Consider the following 21,042-nt stretch of genomic DNA (forward strand, 5'->3'; position numbering starts at 1 on the left):
TGACAATTGACAGTTGACAATCATTTTAACAGTTAAATAAACAATGCCAAGGGTTCTAGCGTTTTTTGAAAAAAATAAGACATTGTTTATTTATTCAATTATGCAGCTAACAAGATGAAATAATATTGCATAATTAAGTTATATATATATAAGGGAACTTATAATTTGAATATAATATATAAAGTATAAACAATTAAACAAAAAAAATTGTCTGTGGTTTTAAAAAATAGATTTTTTTTTCTCTTTGATTTTATAATCTACCAGTCTTCTATTGTCTATTAACTTATGTGAAGCGAATGTGTTCGCTGCCATTTTCTCTCGGATAATCTTTATTGGGAAATAAATTAACTAACAAAAAGGTGAGCATATCTAACCAGGTATATGTTATATTCATTTTTACATGCTTTTGTTGTAACGCATGATAAATTAAATCATTACCTTCATTACGGCTACAAATTACATTACGTAATTTGTTGTTCCTCGTCATAAAATATTTAACAACGAAACATAAATAATGATTGTTACGTGAGCGATCTCGAGCTCGGAATGTAGAGTTGTTGTCTACACCGAAAAGTTGTTCTGTTTGTAGGTGTGTGCGTATCCTACAAACTGCCGCAGGTTATGCGAAGAGGCTTGTATAAGTATGACCTCGTATCGCAACGAGGCGGGTGCATGGGACGGCGGGCCGCCCGGCGCCGAGGGGGACTACGCCCCGCCGCGCCCGCCGCCGCTTGCTGCGCCCATGCCCACCACAGATCCATGGACTGGGGTCAGCTACAGTCAGTACCCGCCCCAGTACGACTACCAAGCCTACGGTGCCTCACAATATGGTTATAGTTACGATTCTTCCGCCTACTATCAAGGGGCAGACGGTTATTATGATGCTACTAGAGCTAACTATCATACACAATATCCAAGTGGCTATGATTATCCTAAGTCTCATGAGCGATCCCAATCTTCGGTCGATAATCGAGGCTATGATCGTGGAAGACAGTCTCATCGTTCCAAGTCTAGAAGTGTTTCCCCATATGATAGACGCGATAGGGACTATACTAGGAAACGGCAAAGTAGCTATGAAAGACATCGCAGTAATTCAAAGAGTAGGTCTAAATCTAAGCGTAAATATACACCAAGTGACAGATCTTCTTCAAGATCCAAATCAAAATCATATTCAAGATCTCCAGCCAAGGAAAAAAGACGATCTGTTTCATCTGAATCATATGCGTCAAAAAAATCTTATAGGAGTAAGAGTGGGAGTGACAGATCAATGACTCCATCTATGAAAAGAAAATCATCACATTCTTCCAATCATTCAAGTTCAGGGAGTAGTGCAAGGAGATCAAGAAGTGTATCACCTCGAGGAAAAACCGAAAGGCATAGGTCAAAAAGCAAATCTCCAATTCCAAAGGGTAAAGTCAGGACAACAAGCAAAGAAAGAAAAGGCAAAGATAGGAAGCAAAGAGACTATACACCACCGAGACGCGTCACAAAGTCATCCTCGCCAAAACCACGCATTAAAGTTGAGAGGGCGTCAGTGACACCACCGAGGAAGAATAATAAGGAACATAAATGTGTGACGCCTAAAAAACACAGAGACAGTTCTATAACGCCACCGCGTTGTTACGCAAGAAGTTCATCTAGATCGAAGTCGAGATCCTCGCGGTCTATCACGCCGAAACCGAAAGAACGATCGCGTACAAAGTCACGGCGCAGGTCGTCGTCCAGTTCGAGTGAGTCGTATGTTTCTCCAAAGCGCGCGAGATCAAGATCAAAGAAGCGTTCCAAACGTAAAAGTCCGTCTAAAGACAGCTCCCGCAGTAGAAGTCGCTCTAGGGATCGACGTAGGAATAAAAGTCGATCGAAGTCACGTCGACGGTCCGTCACTAAAAGCAGACGTAGTAGAAGCAGATCCAGAAAATCACGATCAAGGTCACATAGTTCTCATTCCAGAAGCAGGAGTGGTACTAAAACTCCGAGCGAAGATGAACGACGTGGACAATTCACAGTAGCAGATCGGAAACGTTATTGGAAACTGCACAGGAGTAAGCAGGAACAAAGAAGAGCTGCAAAGACTCCAACTAAAGAAATAAAACCTCCTCCAGGAGCTGTTGAATCAACTAAAGTTGATGACATAGAGTATGGTGATCCTCCAGAAGTAGAAGGTCCGAATTTTGCCGAATTACTTCCCCCACCTGACCAATTTGCTGTGGGACCCTCCAATTCGAAAATGAATAAGCCACCATTGCCAATTCCAATCAAAAATGATGGAAGCTTTTTAGAAATGTTTAAAAAAATGCAGGAAGAAACAAAGAAAGTGGAAGAAGTTAAAAAAGTAGAAATTAAGAAACCTGCACTTCCTTTCATAGGAAAGAGGCGTGGTGGAAGAGTTCTTAAGACTGGATTAGTGAAAAAAGCAAAAGCAATTGACGAGCAAACAGTAGACAATACACCTAAAGATGCGTGGTCTCTTTACATGCAAGAAGTGAAAAAATATAGAGAGACGTCTTGTGAAGAAGAGCGGAAAACGAGACCTCTCGTCAAATAGTTCTATTTAAGAATATAATAATTATTATGACTTGCTTAACATTGTAATTGTTATTTTTTTATTGTCATTTGCATTAATTGTAACCTTCATCTGCGTGATTTATTTGTTGTAAAAAAGAAACCTTAATAAAGTATAATGAGTATGACTATTCACTCTTTTTCATTACAGCAAAATGCCTGAAATGATCAAAACTGCCGCTGACATCAAAACAGCACCTTTCGACCCACGTTTTCCTAACACAAACCAAACAAGGTAAAGTTTTTTAATTATTTATTGTCTGCAAATGGAGACTACAGGATGTCAACACTGCCCTGCAGTTTGGAAGCAGCCTACAAAATACAGTTTCATTGATTTAGTCTTACTATAAATGCACTATTATTTGTATTTTAATAGTCAGTTATTACATGTTTTTATTTCTAATAACAATTAATGACAATAATTAAAAATAAATTTAAAAAATGTTTGGATATGCTTATAATAGTAGATCTTTATTTATACTAGGTATAATGTAAGAATCATATTTTAAACTTAAAATATGTCATTAAACAGCTATTGTGATTACAATTTGGCTGATTTTTGCCACTTTTTATTGTTATAATATCAAGCTGAGAACTTACATTAAAGAAAATCCTTATAGGATATTATTTATTCCCTTGTTTTTAATACAAATATAAAATCCACGATTAAAATGTTCCAGGCACTGCTACCAAAGCTATATAGACTTCCACCGTTGCCAGAAGGTACGCGGCGAAAGCTACGAGCCATGCAACTACTTCAAACGCGTCTACAAATCCCTGTGCCCCAATGAATGGGTCGACAAATGGGACACACAACGTGAAGAAGGCACCTTCGCAGGAAGAATCTAAGCTTTCGATCGCCTATTATATGTTAATTTTATTTAATTCCCCGTTAGGTTGGCTCGTGATGTAGTATTAAACGGTCAGAGTACACCTGTGTGTTTTATTAAACGTTGTTTTGATGGTTTATGGTGTTTTGATTCTGAGTAATTTTGCTTTATAATTTTAAATAGATATGTGTAAAAGGAAAAAAATATATAAATTATAGGTAAATACATGAAATGTTGATCCTGAAAGCAATCAGCATTTTTTATTGAACTAATCTGTGGAGTTAATTAAGAGCCAGCGTGCACGAGCAACTTCGTCTCCGCAACTATTTTGTCTTTCCCACCCATGGGCTAGTATGAAAGTGCGCGCACGTAGCGACACAACTCCCCATACAATTGATAGTAATCAGTAATCACTACATAATTCACAATCAGAAATTAAACACGTCATGCCCACAGGCCACAGAGTAAGAAATATAGGTCATTAGATATACCTAAGCTTCTGCTTCTTGGTCATACCTTCCGTCATACATATCACATTTTTATTAAAGCGCCATCTAGCAGAAATATAAAGGAGAATGGCGAAACTGGGCCTAACTGTTACAGAAATCATAATATATTTAAAATTCATTATGTTATTTTTAGTAATTCTTGGTAAAATATTTACTTCTGATTCTATGGGAAAACAAATCTTTGAAAAAAAAGATAATGTGTTCACTACCGGCATTGTTATTTAGATTTCTATGACTACCGGTCTTATCAAGCAGAGATTGTCAGTGTTGTCAGGAGTAAAAAAGTCGAATATATCGATTAATACGAATGAATGTCTATATTTTGTTTTTAATTTTATTGAATTCAAATGTTTTATAAATCAGAAGCAAAACTTAACTTATTTTTAACACATATCTTAATTTATTTAGATCATTCTATAAAATAAAAACATGTTTTACTTAATCAATAATAATTATAACATTTTTATTTAGGTAGCTGGCCATTAATAAAATGTCAAATTATTAATCATAATTGTGTCAGTGATGAGTGATTTGTTTATGTTTCTTGTTTGACATTTGAGTGAAGTTTTAGGCCCTTCTCCCATTACGATACGCATAGGCGATTCAAGTATCCTGCAAGTCTCGGAGACTAGTCGCCGCGGAGTATCTCACATACATTTTTATGTAGGCTCGCACACTACGCTACTGGTATCCTACACGTCCGCGACTAGTATAGCACTACTCACCGTGTCGGTCGCTTTTGCATCGCGTCTCGACTCTCGCGCGTATCTCTTCGTTAGAAAGATAAAAATATCTAATCATCATGTTGTAGTTCTCGTTTGGCTACAAAAACTCTACAATTTATGTTTCTTTCAATATATGGATGAATCCAGCCCCCCTTGCCAAGTGGCTTTCTGTTGGCGTAGCGTTCAATAGAATATAGACTACGAATGTATGAGATTGACGTAGGCTGTAGATACGTACAGCCTACGTCAATCTCATACATTCGTAGTCTATTCTATTGAACGCTACGCTAACAGAAAGCCACTTGGCTAGGGGGGCTGTACTTCTTACTCTTACGTTGGCGTCTTCTATTTCTATAAAAAAGAAAAACTGCAAGAGCTTCTTCGTCACTGGAATTGCTGATTGCTCGACATAACGACGTAACTGTTGTTGCAATAAATAAATGAATTATTATTATTATAACGTCGGTCCACAAAAACGAGGCACAATAATGATGAATTTAGTCATTTTTCAGTCGCATAATATGCGAGCATCGGGTAGCGAACAAATATCTAAGTAGTATTCTACGCGAGTATCGTATTCTAGAAGTATCGTACCTAATGGCAGAAGGGCCTTAGTAATATTATATTCAAAATTGATCTTAATCAATATCCCAATATCTCTGCTATCCCATAGAAAAGATCTATAATTATTATATTCATAGAGTCTGTATATTTTTATCTATTTAATCACCCATAAATCATCAGTGTAACAATCAGGCCCAGAGTCCTATGGGAGTTTGCCATTCTCCTTTGATTTTCAAATGCACCCGCCCCACAGTGGATCCAAATTCAAGTTTCATAGACACAGGATTCAATGTCGGTCTATCACGCTGATTTTTTTTTCAAGACAGATAATTGAACACCTATCAACTTTTTCTAATGGTAAAAATCCCCTAGGCGTATAGTTTTCGAGAAAAAAAATTGTTGAGTTTTTTTTGTATAGAGAAAAATCTTTATTATTTTTTTTTCTCGCGTTGCTTTAAATTGCGAATGCTTAGATTCATATATTAAGTAAGTCCGGATGATATAGTATCCAGAAAAAAATAAAATATCTGCATCGACTTGCAACCCCGCGCAGGAATGATCGATAAAAATTTCAATTTTCCTATGCTCTTTTCTCTTGTATTACCTACGTTTTGTTGCTCAATACTTGCTTATTCGTACTCCCTACATGACATTAATGAATATTGAGAACATTTCAGCCCACTAAATACGGTAAGTAATTTTTTTATATCTTAAAAATTTTCAAAAACAGGCAATTATAAAATAAGTCACAGTACAACGTAACCCGTGCCTAGAAAGCAATTAGGTAACGACAACCTATCTGGAATGCGGTGTCAGTCCCAGTTAGTTCCGAGTATATAAACAACCTCGTTAGTGCCCAATCGTTAACGAGGTCCAAGTACATAAACAACCTCGTTAGTGCCCAATCGTTAACGAGGTCCAAGTACATAAACAACCTCGTTAGTGCCCAATCGTTAACGAGGTCCAAGTACATAAACAAGCTGGTTAGCTTTAACGAGGTTGTTTATATACTCAGTCGCATTTAATCCTGCATGCCCTTACTACCTGAGTACTCTTAATTGATATAAATAAGACGCACATTAAACTGAGCTCCATTATATTTCCGACATTTACGTATACTATACAATGGCTGGCTTGAGTACTAATTTGGATATGTTCATGATTATGAGGAAATTTGGTGATTTGAAGAATTTCAACCATTTGTTTGAAGTTATCATCTCAAAAATCCCATATGAACTGTCTGAAGAAGATCGCAGTACACTCAAAGATTTTTCTCGTAGAGTTATACACATTATAACGAAGAAATGGTCTGAGTCAAGCCGATCTCTGAAGATGTTTCTGAGTTGGGAAAACAATAAAAGGTGGTTGGAATCTGAGCTTAGATTTCATGATTTTTTGATAAGATGGAAGATTTGCTGAGTTTTCTTCTTTCAGAAGTCCCCTTAAAGTCAAATACTGCCACTTGGAAAGATTAAGAGATGTTAAAACAGCCAAGGATTTGTCTTCAGGAATGTCTTGCTTCTTTTTAATAAACAAAAATTCTGATACACTTGGTATAGTATCAGGGTATTTTTCCAAATGCTCTAAAATTTTCGCAAAAGCTGCTTTGCCGTTAGCTTTTAACTTTTCAGTAAAGCAATAAAAAAGTTCCTCTTCATTTTTTTCACTCATAGTAGAGTCGGATCGTCTTTTTTTTTTGTTTATTGCTCAAATCTTGGAATGGAACTCTAGATATCTTTTCAGTGGATGTACTTGCTTCAGCAGTGGACGTTGATGGAACTGATTCAACTATAGAAGAAGAAAAGTTGGTCGGAGTTTCTTCCTCTACATCCGCACAATCTCCAAACAAAACATTCAAGTCCACCGAATCACAAGTAGGCCACTGGATGTCAGATTCCAACCACCTTTTATTGTTTTCCCGACTCAGAAACATCTTCAGAGATCGGCTTGACTCAGACCATTTCTTCGTTATAATGTGTATAACTCTACGAGAAAAATCTTTGAGTGTACTGCGATCTTCTTCAGACAGTTCATATGGGATTTTTGAGATGATAACTTCAAACAAATGGTTGAAATTCTTCAAATCACCAAATTTCCTCATAATCATGAACATATCCAAATTAGTACTCAAGCCAGCCATTGTATAGTATACGTAAATGTCGGAAATATAATGGAGCTCAGTTTAATGTGCGTCTTATTTATATCAATTAAGAGTACTCAGGTAGTAAGGGCGTGCAGGATTAAATGCGACTGAGTATATAAACAACCTCGTTAAAGCTAACGAGCTTGTTTATGTACTTGGACCTCGTTAACGATTGGGCACTAACGAGGTTGTTTATGTACTTGGACCTCGTTAACGATTGGGCACTAACGAGGTTGTTTATATACTCGGAACTAACTGGGACTGACACCGCATTCCAGATAGGTTGTCGTTACCTAATTGCTTTCTAGGCACGGGTTACGTTGTACTGTGACTTATTTTATAATTGCCTGTTTTTGAAAATTTTTAAGATATAAAAAAATTACTTACCGTATTTAGTGGGCTGAAATGTTCTCAATATTCATTAATGTCATGTAGGGAGTACGAATAAGCAAGTATTGAGCAACAAAACGCAGGTAATACAAGAGAAAAGAGCATAGGAAAATTGAAATTTTTATCGATCATTCCTGCGCGGGGTTGCAAGTCGATGCAGATATTTTATTTTTTTCTGGATACTATATCATCCGGACTTACTTAATATATGAATCTAAGCATTCGCAATTTAAAGCAACGCGAGAAAAAAAAATAATAAAGATTTTTCTCTATACAAAAAAAACTCAACAATTTTTTTTCTCGAAAACTATACGCCTAGGGGATTTTTACCATTAGAAAAAGTTGATAGGTGTTCAATTATCTGTCTTGAAAAAAAAAATCAGCGTGATAGACCGACATTGAATCCTGTGTCCATGAAACTTGAATTTGGAACCACTGTGCGCCCATTCGAAAGTTTTAAGTTTTAACCACAGTTTAAAGGCCGCTGCATACGTGACGGGAAAATACCTCGGACGGGACGTGAGCGGGACGGGCACGTGATTGCCACGTTCAAAACGGGAACGTGGTGCTAACGCATACGTACCGTGGCATTGATTCGGATCTAACGTGCTAGTGTTGTGAACAACGAAAGATGGATTTTTCAATTCAAGAATTGGCTTTAATTATTATTTATTTTTTTATTAATTATTTATTTATTAATTTAAACTAAACAATACTGTTTTTGATTTATAAGCTTAAGATGTTTCATTTTTATATTTTTGGTAATAATAATATTAAAACATAAAATATAAATAATAAAACAAAAATATTATGCACTAAAATTATTTTGGCATTTTAAACATAAAATACGTAATTCAGAACACGATGAAGTGTCACAGGAATCATCATAGGTGAAAAGGACTAAGTATAGTTAGGAATACCACAATATATTCATTAAATAACACTAACCGTTTTCACTGTATGACAATTTCACAGCAATTTTACGCCATAAATAATTTTTATACTTTGTGTCTAAATATTGTGGGTTCGCTATACTATACAACGCTGGATATGAGCGAACACATTCGATCAGTTTTTCGTCGTCCATTTTCGATACTTGGAAGGCGTCACTATTAATCTCTCCGGCACGAACGGAGCGACTGTGCATACGTAGCGAAATCACGGACGGGACGGGGCACGTGCGGGACGGGACGTGCTAAACATCGTCGGCGACGATATTTTTCCCGTCCACGTTCCCGTCCCGTCGATGTTCCCGTGACATATGCGTATTTGGATACATTTTGTATGCAACGATGTTTCCAAAACTTCCCGTCACGTCCCGTCCGGGTAAAATCCCGTCACGTATGCAGCGGCCTTAAACCACGATAAACTGTCACCAAAAGTAGCCTTTGTCTGTGCTTAAGTTACTCTCTATTTCTAGCCTAGCTAGGGGAAATAAGGTAATAATATGTTGTACACTTGAACAAAACCAATGCAGTACCTAATCGATTCACTGCATTGCAGGCATAAAGTAACACTGTGGGGAAATTGCAGGTTAAATTACATAACGCTCTTCCCGGTTTCGCCCAATTTAAACAGAGATAAAATCCAGCTGCAGTGTTCTCTATCTAAAATTCAAGTAGATACGTAGGAAGTCATGAAGATACGTAGGAATAGACATGTCTTATAAGTTTATAACTATGTATTCAAAATAAATAAATAGGCACAATATTTTCAAATGTTTATTTCAAATCATCAAAAGCTTTTCAAATAGGGCCAGGGAAAGCTCCTTTCCCGCGCAATTCATCCCAGTGTTCAATCCAAAAATTGGGACAGATTGTTTCGAAATATCGCTTGAAAATTTTACAATCATCGACATCTCCAAGAAGTCGTGTACATTTGTAGTAATCGCAGTAATTATCGTAGCAGGCTCTGTAACAATGTATTTATTAATTAGTGTAGTCAATGTTAATTAAAAATTAATTATTATTTGGAAATTATAATAATCCTCTAAAATTTTATCGACATAAAAAGAAAGGGTATACCTAATAGAGTAGGTATTAAATTAATGCTCTAAGCCCTAAGGGCTTAATACTCCTTTTGTAAGTAGCTTTGAAGTCACGGAGCAATTAACTAGTTTGAAGTGTTAACTTATCGTACTTATTATACAGGTATTTTTTTATTGAAATCGATTATCGACGTCGGTTTTAATCCCACGGCCCACCTTTTGACCGATTTTTTGAATTAGTATTTAATTTTAAATTAAATAGTAGGTACCTACCTATACTTATATTTTGTTCAATTATCGTAACTACGTATTTGTACTTCGAAACAATATTTCAAATCAAAGCTGCAATAAAAATATTCTATGCTAAGTAAGTTACTTAGGTACCTATATTATTGGCATGTCTAAAAGTACTTACCTGGTTTGATTTTGAAAAGGATATCTAGGATCGATTCGAAGCGTTCTAAATTCTTGATCACACATTTTGATAAATTTTGATTTCTTAATTTATAAAGCGATATCTAAGTAGAAATTATGTAAAATTACTTGACTCTATATCGCTCATGTCCAAAATTTGAAACAAAATGTTATAAAAATTTACTCTATTGTTAGAATTTATATTGTGCCAGTCAGAGTGCCAGTCTGCAGTTGCTGAATAAAAAGTAGATAAAATAGTTTTTATACAAGGAATAGTTTGTAATTTTCTGTGGTAATCTGTGGTGGTAATGTTTCTTCCAAGGTTTCGTCTCTTCAAGGGAGATTTGGTGGAGATTTGTTAGTCAAATTATTCATATAATATTATCTTCATTGAGAGCATCACAGAGCAAATAGTATGAGAGCATTTGTATTGGAATTTGAAAAGCGCCCCTACCGTGTGTAAAAAGAACTCGATGACGATAATCTAGAATGCTTTGACCGTTTGACGATAGAATTCGTACTCGAGTTTCAGGAATGAAATTAAAGATATTGGGGTAAAATGTTATTAATATTTGTAGAGAGTAGGATCTCGGGGCTTAATTTTTTTTTTTTTTTTTTTTTAATATTTTTTGCTGCGATCTGTCTCCATCATATTTGGGACAATAAGCGGCATGTTGGACATATCATTATTGGCATGCACGGTATGTGACCTGTGTCACATCCTCATTATAACAGTGTGGTCACTGTGTGTGGACTAAATCTTGAGGTATTTTTCGTTTCAGTCGTCGTGCTTGATGATCTTCGCCCATAAGGGTCTGGGCGAGAATATTAGGGTGGTGCGCTAAGCGGTCTTTATATGACTTTGTATATCGTTGGATCTCTTGTTTCACAGTAGGGATTTTTAGGTCATGGTGGAGGAGCTCGTTGGGTATGTACCACGGAGAGTTTGTCATTAATCTTAGCATTTTGTTTTGAAATCTTTGTAATATCTCAATATTGGAATTAGCCGCGGTTCCCCAAAGTTGGATCCCGTAAGTCCATATGGGTTTTAGAATAGCCTTATATACTAATATTTTGTTCTCAAGGGACAGTTGGGACTTTCCACCGATGAGCCAGTGCAGTTTTCTAGCCTGTAGCCCAAGTTGTTTTCTTTTAGTGAAGATGTGTTTTTGCCAGGTTAATCTCTTGTCAAGGTGAATTCCGAGGTATTTCACATGGTCAGCTTGAGGAATTTCGATGTCGTTTAATTTTACTGCGGGACATAAGCCTCTTCTCAAGGTGAACGTGACGTTTACAGATTTTGTTTCATTTGCCTTCATACGCCATTTCTTGAGCCATTGGGAGATTTCATTAAGTGCCTTTTGAAGTATCTCTGAGGCTATTACTGGGTCACTATGCGTTGCTAAGATGGCGGTATCGTCGGCAAATGTACCTGTGATGACTGTTGTGGGTGTCGGTATATCGGCAGTAAAGAGCAGGTATAGTACAGGTCCCAACACGCTGCCCTGAGGGACTCCCGCCTTTATAGGACACAGCTCGGACAACGCTTCTCCTTCCCGGACAATAAAGTGTCTTCTTTCCAGGAATGATTTTATAAGTTCATACAGGTAACTTGGTAGTGAGGATTTAGCTTTATAGAGTAGGCCATCGTGCCATACACGGTCAAATGCCTGGGATATGTCCAAGAAAGCACCAGAGCAGTATGTTTTTGTTTCCAAGGACTCCATAATTTTTTTCGTGAGCCTATGTACCTGATCAACAGTGGCATGTTTGCTGCGGAACCCGAACTGGTGATCTGGTATTAATTTCTTTTCCGCAAGTATGGGTAGCAGGCGTGTCAGTAGAAGTGACTCATATATTTTAGAAACGATCGGTAGTAGGCTTATGGGCCTATATGACTTCGCCTCTTCAGGTTTTTTGTTTGGCTTAAGCAACATAATAATCATCCCAACCTTCCATTGATCAGGGAAGAATCGTAGCCTCGTTATGGCATTGAAAAGAGACGTTAGGTAGATCATACCCGATTCCGGCAGCTCTTTTAATAAACGGTTGGTGATGAGATCGTAACCAGGTGATTTTTTTGGGTTAGAGCACTTTATAGCATTGCTGATCTCCTTTTTTGAGAACTTGGGCGGGGGGTTTTCCTTATCCATATCTGTGCCCAGAAGGTTGTTGACAACTTCCAGGTGATCTAATGGGCCTTCATACGGGTGAGGAGAGAAAACGTTCGTAAGATGATTCGAGAAGCACTTAGCCTTCTCTTGGTCTGTTCGGGCCCAAGTTCCGTCTGCTTTTCTAATGGGGGGTGATGTTCTGACGGGTCGTTTTAGTTTTCTGGTGGCCTTCCACAAGGAGTAGTCTGAGGAAGCGGTGGAATCCAGTCCCGATAGGTAATTGCTGAATTTTACATTACGATCTAGATCTAGTGTATGCTTCAAGTCTCTGACGATATGATTAAGCTGCTTTTTAGTATTAGGATTTCTGGTTTCTTGCCACTGTTTACGTAGCTTTCTTTTTAAGGCGACCTTATGAAGTACGTGTCTGGGGACAAGGTTATCTGTCCTTGGAGGTTTCGATGGCGGGGTCGACGACCAAGCTGCATCTTGTATACTACTATTGAAAAACTCCACTGCTTTTGTTATGTCATCCGCTGATTTTAAACAGATTTGATTAGTGAATGCTTTATCAACAAGTTCCCTAAAAAGTGGCCAGTTGGTGTTTTTATTGTGTAGTGTACATTTTTCTATTTGTGCTTCTGCGACAGTTTGTACGTTTACTACAATTGGGGAATGATCGGAGGACAGATCTAGGGAACCTTGACAGGTGATGTTGTTCTTGGGGATTCCTTTGGTGATGCAAAAGTCTATAAGATCCGGAATTTTATTTTTGTCAGATGGCCAATAGGTGGGTTGTCCAGTAGATACAACTTCCAGATTCTTGGCTTGGATGCATCTGAGAAGCTCTCGCCCTCTAGGTAATATCAACCGGGAGCCCCAAAAAGTGTGCTTTGCATTATAATCACCGCCCGCAATGAAACGGCGACCAAGCGTTTGAAAGTAGTCGTTAAATTCTGCTTCTTTTACAGTGTATCTTGGTGGTAAATATAGTGCTGAAACCGTAGTATCGCTGACCCAGTCACTTATTACTACACTTGTTGCTTGAATATAATTCTTTGAGTAAGAGCCCAGAAAGTAGTGTTTTAACTTCGATTTGATAAGAACAGCTGAACCACCATGCGCCTTGTTGTCTGGGTGGTCTGTGCGATATATAGTATAACCTGTTATTGTTAGGTAGCTCTTTGGTGTGAAGTGAGTTTCGGAGATAAGCATTATATCTATGTGGTTCATTTTGAGAAATATTTTCAACTCTTCTGAGTGGTGTGACAAGCCGTTAGCGTTCCATACGCCTATAATTAGTGCAGTGAATGTGTTTGGATATTGGCAATGACTTCGGTTAACGTTTTTGTCATAATGAGCATTTGGTTCATAAGAGTTGTTAATAGATCCCGAATACCGTTTAGATCGCCGTTAGCTCCAACTTTGTTTTTTATGGTTGATTCATTATTATTTTCAATGTTAGGTTGTTGCGCACCTTTTGTGACAGAAGCGTAAGTTCTTTTGTTGTTAGAACTATGTAATTTTACATCGGGTTGACTCGTTCTTATGTCCATCATTCGTTTCCTTATAGGGTGTGGTGCTGGAAATTTAATTTTTTGCAATTCTTGATACACTATGCAGCCTTTATAATTGGCGGGGTGGTTCCCACTACACAGTATACATTTAACATCGATTGATCTTTCTTTTCGAGGACACTGAGAGGTATGATGTGGTTCAGCGCATTTTACGCATCTAGGTTGCCTGTGACAGAATTTTTGAGTGTGGCCATATTCCTGGCAGTTAGAACATTGTGGAATTTCTCTTTTTGGTCTTGGTGCTTCGATGACTATGCGGCAATGGAGTAAGGATCTAATTTTATATACGTCCTTATTGTTTACATTAGGCTCCAGATCGATGCTCCACATTGGAAGAGCTTGCTTTGATATTCTGTTTTTGATATTCCAGATATTTCGAACTTTATGATTCAATTCTTCAAGGGCTGTTTTGATGCTTTCTTTGTCAGTAGATGGGTGGAGGTGTTTAAGAATAACTCTAAAACTTCTTTCTACTTTTGGTTGGTGAGTATAGAATTCTGTATTTTTCTTCCGAAGCTCTTTGTAGATGGTAGAGTATGACTCGGCTGATTTAGGTTGTATCTTTACTCTTTCGTTACGTAGGACTTTGACTTCATAGTCTCCTTGCGCGGCTTCTTCAAGCAGTTGAAGTAAGGGTTGGATGTTACTAACTTTGTCAATGAACATCGGAGGAGGTCTTGGTGGTTTGAGCGTAGGCGATATTTCAGTCGTCAATGTAGGTTCCTCGGTGTCTAGTTCATTAAAACTATTAGACACTGGTATTCCTGGCGCTGCCAGCCAGTAGTTTAGTTTACATTGTTTGTGACTGCGCTGAGTTGGCTCTGGGCTAGATCTTTGCCTTTTAGAACTATTGGTTTGTGTCCATTCTTGGTATTGTGTAGTGTGATGTGCATTGCTGTTGTTACTTGTTTCTCTAGCAGTGCTTATTAGGTTTGTTCGATTCACTTCCGGGTTAGGTGTTCCGCTAAAGGAGTTAGATCTTGGCCTATTTATGAATATTCCTTTGTGGAAAAGTTGCTGTGTTAATATTTTAGGGTTATTTTTATCTGACCTATCGGGTGAGCTATTATCAGTTGGTTTTACGGATTCGCTCATTTTTGTTCCCACGGGTCGGGCCGAAACATTAAGGTCACTTGCAGTGTGACGCCCATTCCCGCAAGTAGGCGTATGCGACGGTGTATATATATTTTTTTTGTTTTTTTTTTTTATTTTTTATTATTATTATTATTATTTTTTTTATTTTTTTTTTTTTTTTATTAATTTAAAGTTAAAATTCAGTTATATTTATATTCTATTATTATTTATTTAGGTAGTGGCAACACAGATAATATTGTCTATGGTCATGTCATGTCATCTTCACTTGACAGTAGAAAGTAAGATGTAATAATGAGGGTAGTCTGTAGTTTGCAAAAAGTTTTAAATGTCACTATTAAGTTTTAGCACTAGTTCTTTTTGCGAAAAACACAACACTTTCACTGGATAACAATCACACATGAACTTCAGTGAATATTTTCCACTTTTTACACTTTTTATCGACATGAACTAGAATATTTTCCGTAGTAACGATTTTTTCTTCACGAGAGTATGTTTCCGTGGTTATGACAGTTTAGGCTTAATAAAAATATTTTTATGAAAAAAAAAAAACTTTATTTAACATAAAGTCAATCATAAAATGTATCTACTACCGTTTTATAGACAAGTTAAAGGTTTTACATAGGTATTTAACTAAGGGCAGCCGTACACGGACCGTTTCAAGCAGTTGAGACCGACGGCTTGAAGACGCGACCGCGCGGTGAATTATGGACATTCATTCACTGCCGTGCACGGACTGCTCGAGCTGTCGCGACCGCTTCAAGAATCACGCCGTCAACTGTGCGGTTTGTAGCGACAGATTGAACAGTCGACGATTGACCGCTCGAGCAGTCCGTGTACGTCCCTCAGCCGTTAACTACTCGAGCCGCCCGTGTACGCCCGCTCTAATAGGTGCGTTGTGTTTTCTCAGATATTAAATTATATTTGCTATAAAAGTGCAAAGTAAGTTTTTCAAAGCAAAAAGTGAATATTTGTAAATCATCAAGGATTGATTTCCGAAATAAAATATTTTTTACAATTTTTTTCATATTATGTAAAGTATTTGAACACTGAAGTATTTACAATAAATAAGAACTATAACTATATTATATTAATATTTCAATGATATTGGAAAAATATTTACATCATAAGTAAGTAAAAAAAGTACATTTCATAATTTGTGTACAACAAAAAGACATACTTAGTGTATTTTTTAAATATAAATAATTAGTGACTATTATCATTGTTGGAATTCTTAATAGTAGCTGTCGCGTATTGCTGCTGGCGAAGTAAGATGCCTAGACATTGTAAGAGACATTGCATGCTTGCTGCTGATGTTGCCTGTAACAAAAATATGAAATAATAAATTATTTTTCTTATGCCCCGTGTACACAATAGAAATGGCCTGCAATGGATCAGCATAGGCCGTTGTGTACTGGGGGCTTTTGAAGTGTGCCCAAAAAACCGACAACTCCCCGATTGCGCGCCACGACAGACAATTGCCCGCCATCATATACAATTGCCCCATGTACACAATGGATCAGCATGGGCCATTGTGTACTGGGGGCTTTAAGCATGTTGATGAAATTTGGTTTCAATACATGATCTGCATTAGAAATTGTGTATGAGATTCATCCACATTTTAAAAAAATTAATAGTAGGTACAATTTTATTTTTTTCAAGCAAATACCATTATTTTATATCAAGAAAAAATATTATGATATAAACTATGTCTAAGGAAACTTTAACTAATATATAATAAAACTCTTCTAACATATTATATTACTATAAACAAATTTATTCTGTGCTAATATACAAATAATAAAAAAGGTTTACCTTAAGAAGTAACAAGTCTGGATCAGTGTGAGGGAAAGGTGAATCAGATGACTCAATGCATCTTGCTAGGGCTGCATCACTGAAAACATAAAAAACACATTTTTTTTTAATGTCATAGTTTATAAAGTACTAGCTTACCTCCCGCGGCCTCGCCCGCTTTGACTTAAACCTAATAAATTATATATTTAAACCTTCCTCTTGAATCACTCTATCTACTAAAAAAAACGCATCAAAATCCGTTGCGTAGTTTGAAAGATTTAATCATACATAGGGACAGAGAAAGTGACTTTGTTTTATACTATGTAGTGATGAGTTTTTTTAATCAGATTTATTTATATTTATATTATTCAATTGATGACTTAACTTATCTATTTATTAATACTCTATGTAATAGTTCAGGATACATCGCCCATTTTTGAAAGTGACTACTATCAAGCTAATTTTCCGTTTGTAGCTTTATTTTGATGAGACGCCCAATAATTTCGTGTACGAAAGTCTCGATTGTGGTAGCTAACAGAGATAATAAGGATAAAAAATTTTGATTTGATGGTTCTCAAATATTTATTACTAACTGATTTTTTTTTTGTTCAATCTCAAGATAATTACCTAAATTATTCGAAAAAATATTTGTCCTACAAAATCTATGGTTGGTTCAAAGAGTCCCCCTTTCCAAAGTGTATCGATAACGAGGTCATCATAAATGATTACTAACAAGCTGATTTTTTTGTTTTCACTTAATTAATCTTTATATAATTCAACAGACATATTGTCCTACAAATTGCGTAATAAATATTTGAGAACCATCAAATCAAAAAATTTTATCCTTGTTATCTCTGTTAGCTACCACAATCGAGAGTTTCGTACACGAAATTATTCGGTGTCTCATCAAAATAAAGCTACAAACGGATAATCAGCTTGATAGTAGTCACTTGCAAAAATGGGCGATGTATCCTGAACTATAATCTTATTGTAATCTTCAGTTGTTTGTTCCATTCAGAAAAGTCTATGATTTCTTCTTTCTACAATGGAAATTTGCATAATTTATGCATAAATTATCTCGATATTTCAATGCAGAAGATATCAATAATTTTTTTTTCACCAGTTGATCATTTTTTTTTATTTGAAAAAACATATCAATAATAAAAAAAAATCCATAACAAACCTTAATTCAGTAGTTTGTAGTTGTTGTCTAGCAGAAGCCATAGCATCATGTACAGCAAGTTGCTCTCTAGGTTGTAGGGGTGGGTTTGCTCCCATTGCCTGTAAAAATTTAAGTTTTATACATAAAACATTACAGATTTTACTGTGACTAAAGTATGCAGTATTATGAATGATAGGAATATAAGGAATATTCCATGGATTTCTTTGTTTTTTAGGAATCTGTGTTTATAGTTTCATTAAGTACATACTTGTTTTACTCATCAGATTTACAACTTAAAAATGCTCATTCAATTAACAAATATTAAAAGCTTATTTGTACTACTTAATTGTGTTGAAAAATAAAATAAAAGTATAATTAAAATTAATCTACCTTATTGAACACAAATACAAACATATAGGTAATACAGACATACAGAACTTAATACACACCTTAGTATGGACTTCAGCGATTGCCCTCAAACCGTTAACCCACTCTTGACGTGCTCTTGCATCAGTGGCTCGCAGTTTCAGCATATCACCGGACGCACAGTTAATTGTGAACGTCTTGGAGTCTTCATCGCTTGGACATATCACTGCGCCGGCTAGATGTGCCTGAATTTTTAACAGTTACATTATAATCCATATTACCTGTCTATTAAATGTTGGATTATTTCCAAAGAGCGGTTTTGTAAGCCAGTTGTATGCGTTGTAATTATCAGAAATAGATTATAATTTGTTGGTATTTCACTAAAAAATTATATATTAAGTTTTTGTAAATAACAAAAAAAACACACTTCTCCTCGTGCAGGTTGTCCAGGCTGAACAGTGTCTCCAGGCCCATCAAATAGATAATATGATAGTACTCCGGTTTCTGGATCAACCGTGAACCACCTTTGTTGCCAGCCCTTTACCACATTTGTATATTTGCATAATTGTCCCGATAAGGGCCGGTGCGAACCCAAACACGATGCCGCTTTGATCATTTTAATTCAATGGAGTATTACTGCATTATTTAGATTAAAATATCGAAACTTCGCCGGAAAAAATAAGCAAATCCTGAAGTGAACAATAATGAAAAATAGAAACAACAGCTGTCTTTATCTCAACTTGATCATTGACTTGATCTCAACTGACATCTATGTGTCAATCTGTGGTGTCAATCACAGATTAGTAACTAGTTACTTGATGTCAATATTCACAGATTACGACAGGATTGTGTGTGGATTGTAAATTATTATTTTGTACGACTGTGTGTACCACAGTGTGTACGATATTTATTGCAGTCACCAAGCAGTCACATTGCAGTAGGGTTGATGTACCACTAGTTGACCATTTAAGCGGTTTTATCTTTAGTTATATATAAAAAACGGGTTATTTGTTTTACGTTCAATGTTATTTTTGGGACACAGATAATTGAATAGTCACTGCAACTATTGTTCTTAGTATCAATTTGATAACCTTTAAAGGTTTTATGAAAACTACTCTGAAAGTTACTTCTGCTAAAAGTACCAATACCTGACCACTGATCACCAATATCTGACCATCATTGCTCTAAAAGTTGACCATTTTCAAAATGGACAAAATGTCCTTCTTCGAACATTAGTTTTGTTTAATAAATAAAAAAGTCTGTATTTATATTGAAGTTTATTTTATTAAATGTTATAAATCATTCTTACAATACTGTTATTAATCCTTAATGACTATATCTACGTACCATACAATCTTTTCTTCTTTCTCTTTTTCCTTCGACACCCAGTAGTCTTGCCATTTCTTGGAAGTTGTAGCAAAGAGCAAGCGTTCAGTCTTCTTTTTTAACGGAGAATCAGAAGGCCATAATAAATGTTTGCCAAAAGCTGGGCTTATTTGCTGTTGCATTTTAGTTATTAAATCTACTAATTTGGGCGAAGGATGTTCAAGGAAATGACTGACTGAAGTTGATGTTGATTCGAGATGCATTGTTGGTGTTGGAATAGGACTTAGATGGCTTATATGGTTTGTTAAATTAGGTATAAGCACAAAAAAAGCAAGTCTTTCTTAGCAAAATATAAAGAACCAAGAGCTGACCATACTGGTCAACAATAGGCGAAAAATTGTTTTCGTTGTTCCAAAAGATAACCAGGCCGCTAAAAATCATGAAAAACTGTTCATGCCAAAAATGAAGCCGAAAGTCTATAACAGAATGGTTCAACATTATGCCTATAACAAGACATATAAAGAGTAATCGATTGCATTCAAGATAAATTAAGATTTCCCAATCAACTCCCGATAAAAAACTCTTAGTAAAAAATGTGATTACTTACGGGGCACCTACTTAATTACATCTTCGTGTTGAAAAAATGCCAATATTTCTGATCAATAGCAGCAAGGTTTGTTTTTATTTTATAGATGATGTTGCTTTATAGAAAAAACAATAAACTATCATCTGGGGCTGCCGTATTTTCTTAATTGGCGCGTATATTTGAATTTTGGTCATGTATTGGTGCTTGGTCAGCTAGTGGTACATTGACCCTAGTCTTAAAACAGGAAAGGAAATACTGTACCTACCTTGGTACCTACCAAGAAGTTTATATGTACCTACAGAAACAAGATGGATTGATTGTCAATTTTGCTGTGCAGTTGATGTACGTTCTCCTAGGTAAAATAAATCAAGGCATAAATAAATAAATCGTTTCTAATTTTTCGTATCCTACACTCACCGGCACGGAATCTTGGCCACTTCAAATTTCTGCGAAAAATTACACTATTTCTTTTCTACTACAAAATTCAATAAAAATTTAATCAACACTAGTTAATGTAATGTGTTTACAAACTTTTAGTAATAATTGGAAGTTTATAAGAAGTTCTACAGCGTAGATATGAATTAAACAAGAATTTACGCTTTTCCTGTGAATTTTAAATGATTTCTTTAAAAAATCACAAAAATTAGAAAAAAGCGTTTCCATAAAAAAAATTCAATCTTTTATTACTGGGTGTTTCCTTCTCTTGCCTGAAACACTGCTTACATCCTTTCTGGCATACTCTAGAATACATTTTTGATGTCCACTTGAGCTATAGTGTACCAAACGGCCCTAGCTGTTTTTCTAAGCTCATCTTACATTGGTGGTGGGTTGGAATCGAATTTTATGTTTTTTTTAAGCATGTTCCAGATGTGTTCTATAGGATTAAGATCCGAGCTACGAG

The 21,042-nt window shown here is 36.1% G+C and overlaps 4 protein-coding genes across 4 annotated transcripts; 2 read left to right on the forward strand and 2 right to left on the reverse strand.

The window, feature by feature from the left end:
* Nucleotides 1–230: 230 nt before the first annotated feature.
* On the forward strand, nucleotides 231–3,495 carry LOC123694421 (cytochrome c oxidase subunit 6b-2). Its single transcript, XM_045639853.1, has 3 exons — nucleotides 231–359; nucleotides 2,714–2,797; nucleotides 3,243–3,495. The coding sequence occupies exons 2-3, from the start codon at nucleotides 2,718–2,720 to the stop codon at nucleotides 3,409–3,411; spliced, it is 249 nt and encodes an 82-aa protein (XP_045495809.1). The 5' UTR covers nucleotides 231–359; nucleotides 2,714–2,717; the 3' UTR covers nucleotides 3,412–3,495.
* On the forward strand, nucleotides 381–2,693 carry LOC123694420 (serine/arginine-rich splicing factor 4). The gene has a single exon (XM_045639851.1). It carries the CDS (start codon nucleotides 644–646, stop codon nucleotides 2,543–2,545), a length of 1,902 nt encoding a protein of 633 aa, XP_045495807.1. The 5' UTR covers nucleotides 381–643; the 3' UTR covers nucleotides 2,546–2,693.
* Nucleotides 3,496–9,431: 5,936 nt separating the features above from the next.
* On the reverse strand, nucleotides 9,432–10,279 carry LOC123694489 (cytochrome c oxidase subunit 6B1-like). Its single transcript, XM_045639940.1, has 2 exons — nucleotides 10,126–10,279; nucleotides 9,432–9,634 (listed from the first exon to the last, which is right to left on the reverse strand). Exons 1-2 carry the CDS (start codon nucleotides 10,188–10,190, stop codon nucleotides 9,469–9,471), a joined length of 231 nt encoding a protein of 76 aa, XP_045495896.1. The 5' UTR covers nucleotides 10,191–10,279; the 3' UTR covers nucleotides 9,432–9,468.
* Nucleotides 10,280–15,992: 5,713 nt separating this feature from the next.
* On the reverse strand, nucleotides 15,993–18,956 carry LOC123694233 (oxysterol-binding protein-related protein 11). The gene is made up of 5 exons (XM_045639608.1): nucleotides 18,657–18,956; nucleotides 18,313–18,474; nucleotides 17,885–17,982; nucleotides 16,723–16,801; nucleotides 15,993–16,227 (listed from the first exon to the last, which is right to left on the reverse strand). Exons 1-5 carry the CDS (start codon nucleotides 18,843–18,845, stop codon nucleotides 16,114–16,116), a joined length of 642 nt encoding a protein of 213 aa, XP_045495564.1. The 5' UTR covers nucleotides 18,846–18,956; the 3' UTR covers nucleotides 15,993–16,113.
* Nucleotides 18,957–21,042: the final 2,086 nt, after the last annotated feature.

This window comes from Colias croceus, chromosome 9, assembly GCF_905220415.1.
Source record: "Colias croceus chromosome 9, ilColCroc2.1".
Lineage (NCBI taxonomy): Eukaryota > Metazoa > Arthropoda > Insecta > Lepidoptera > Pieridae > Colias > Colias croceus.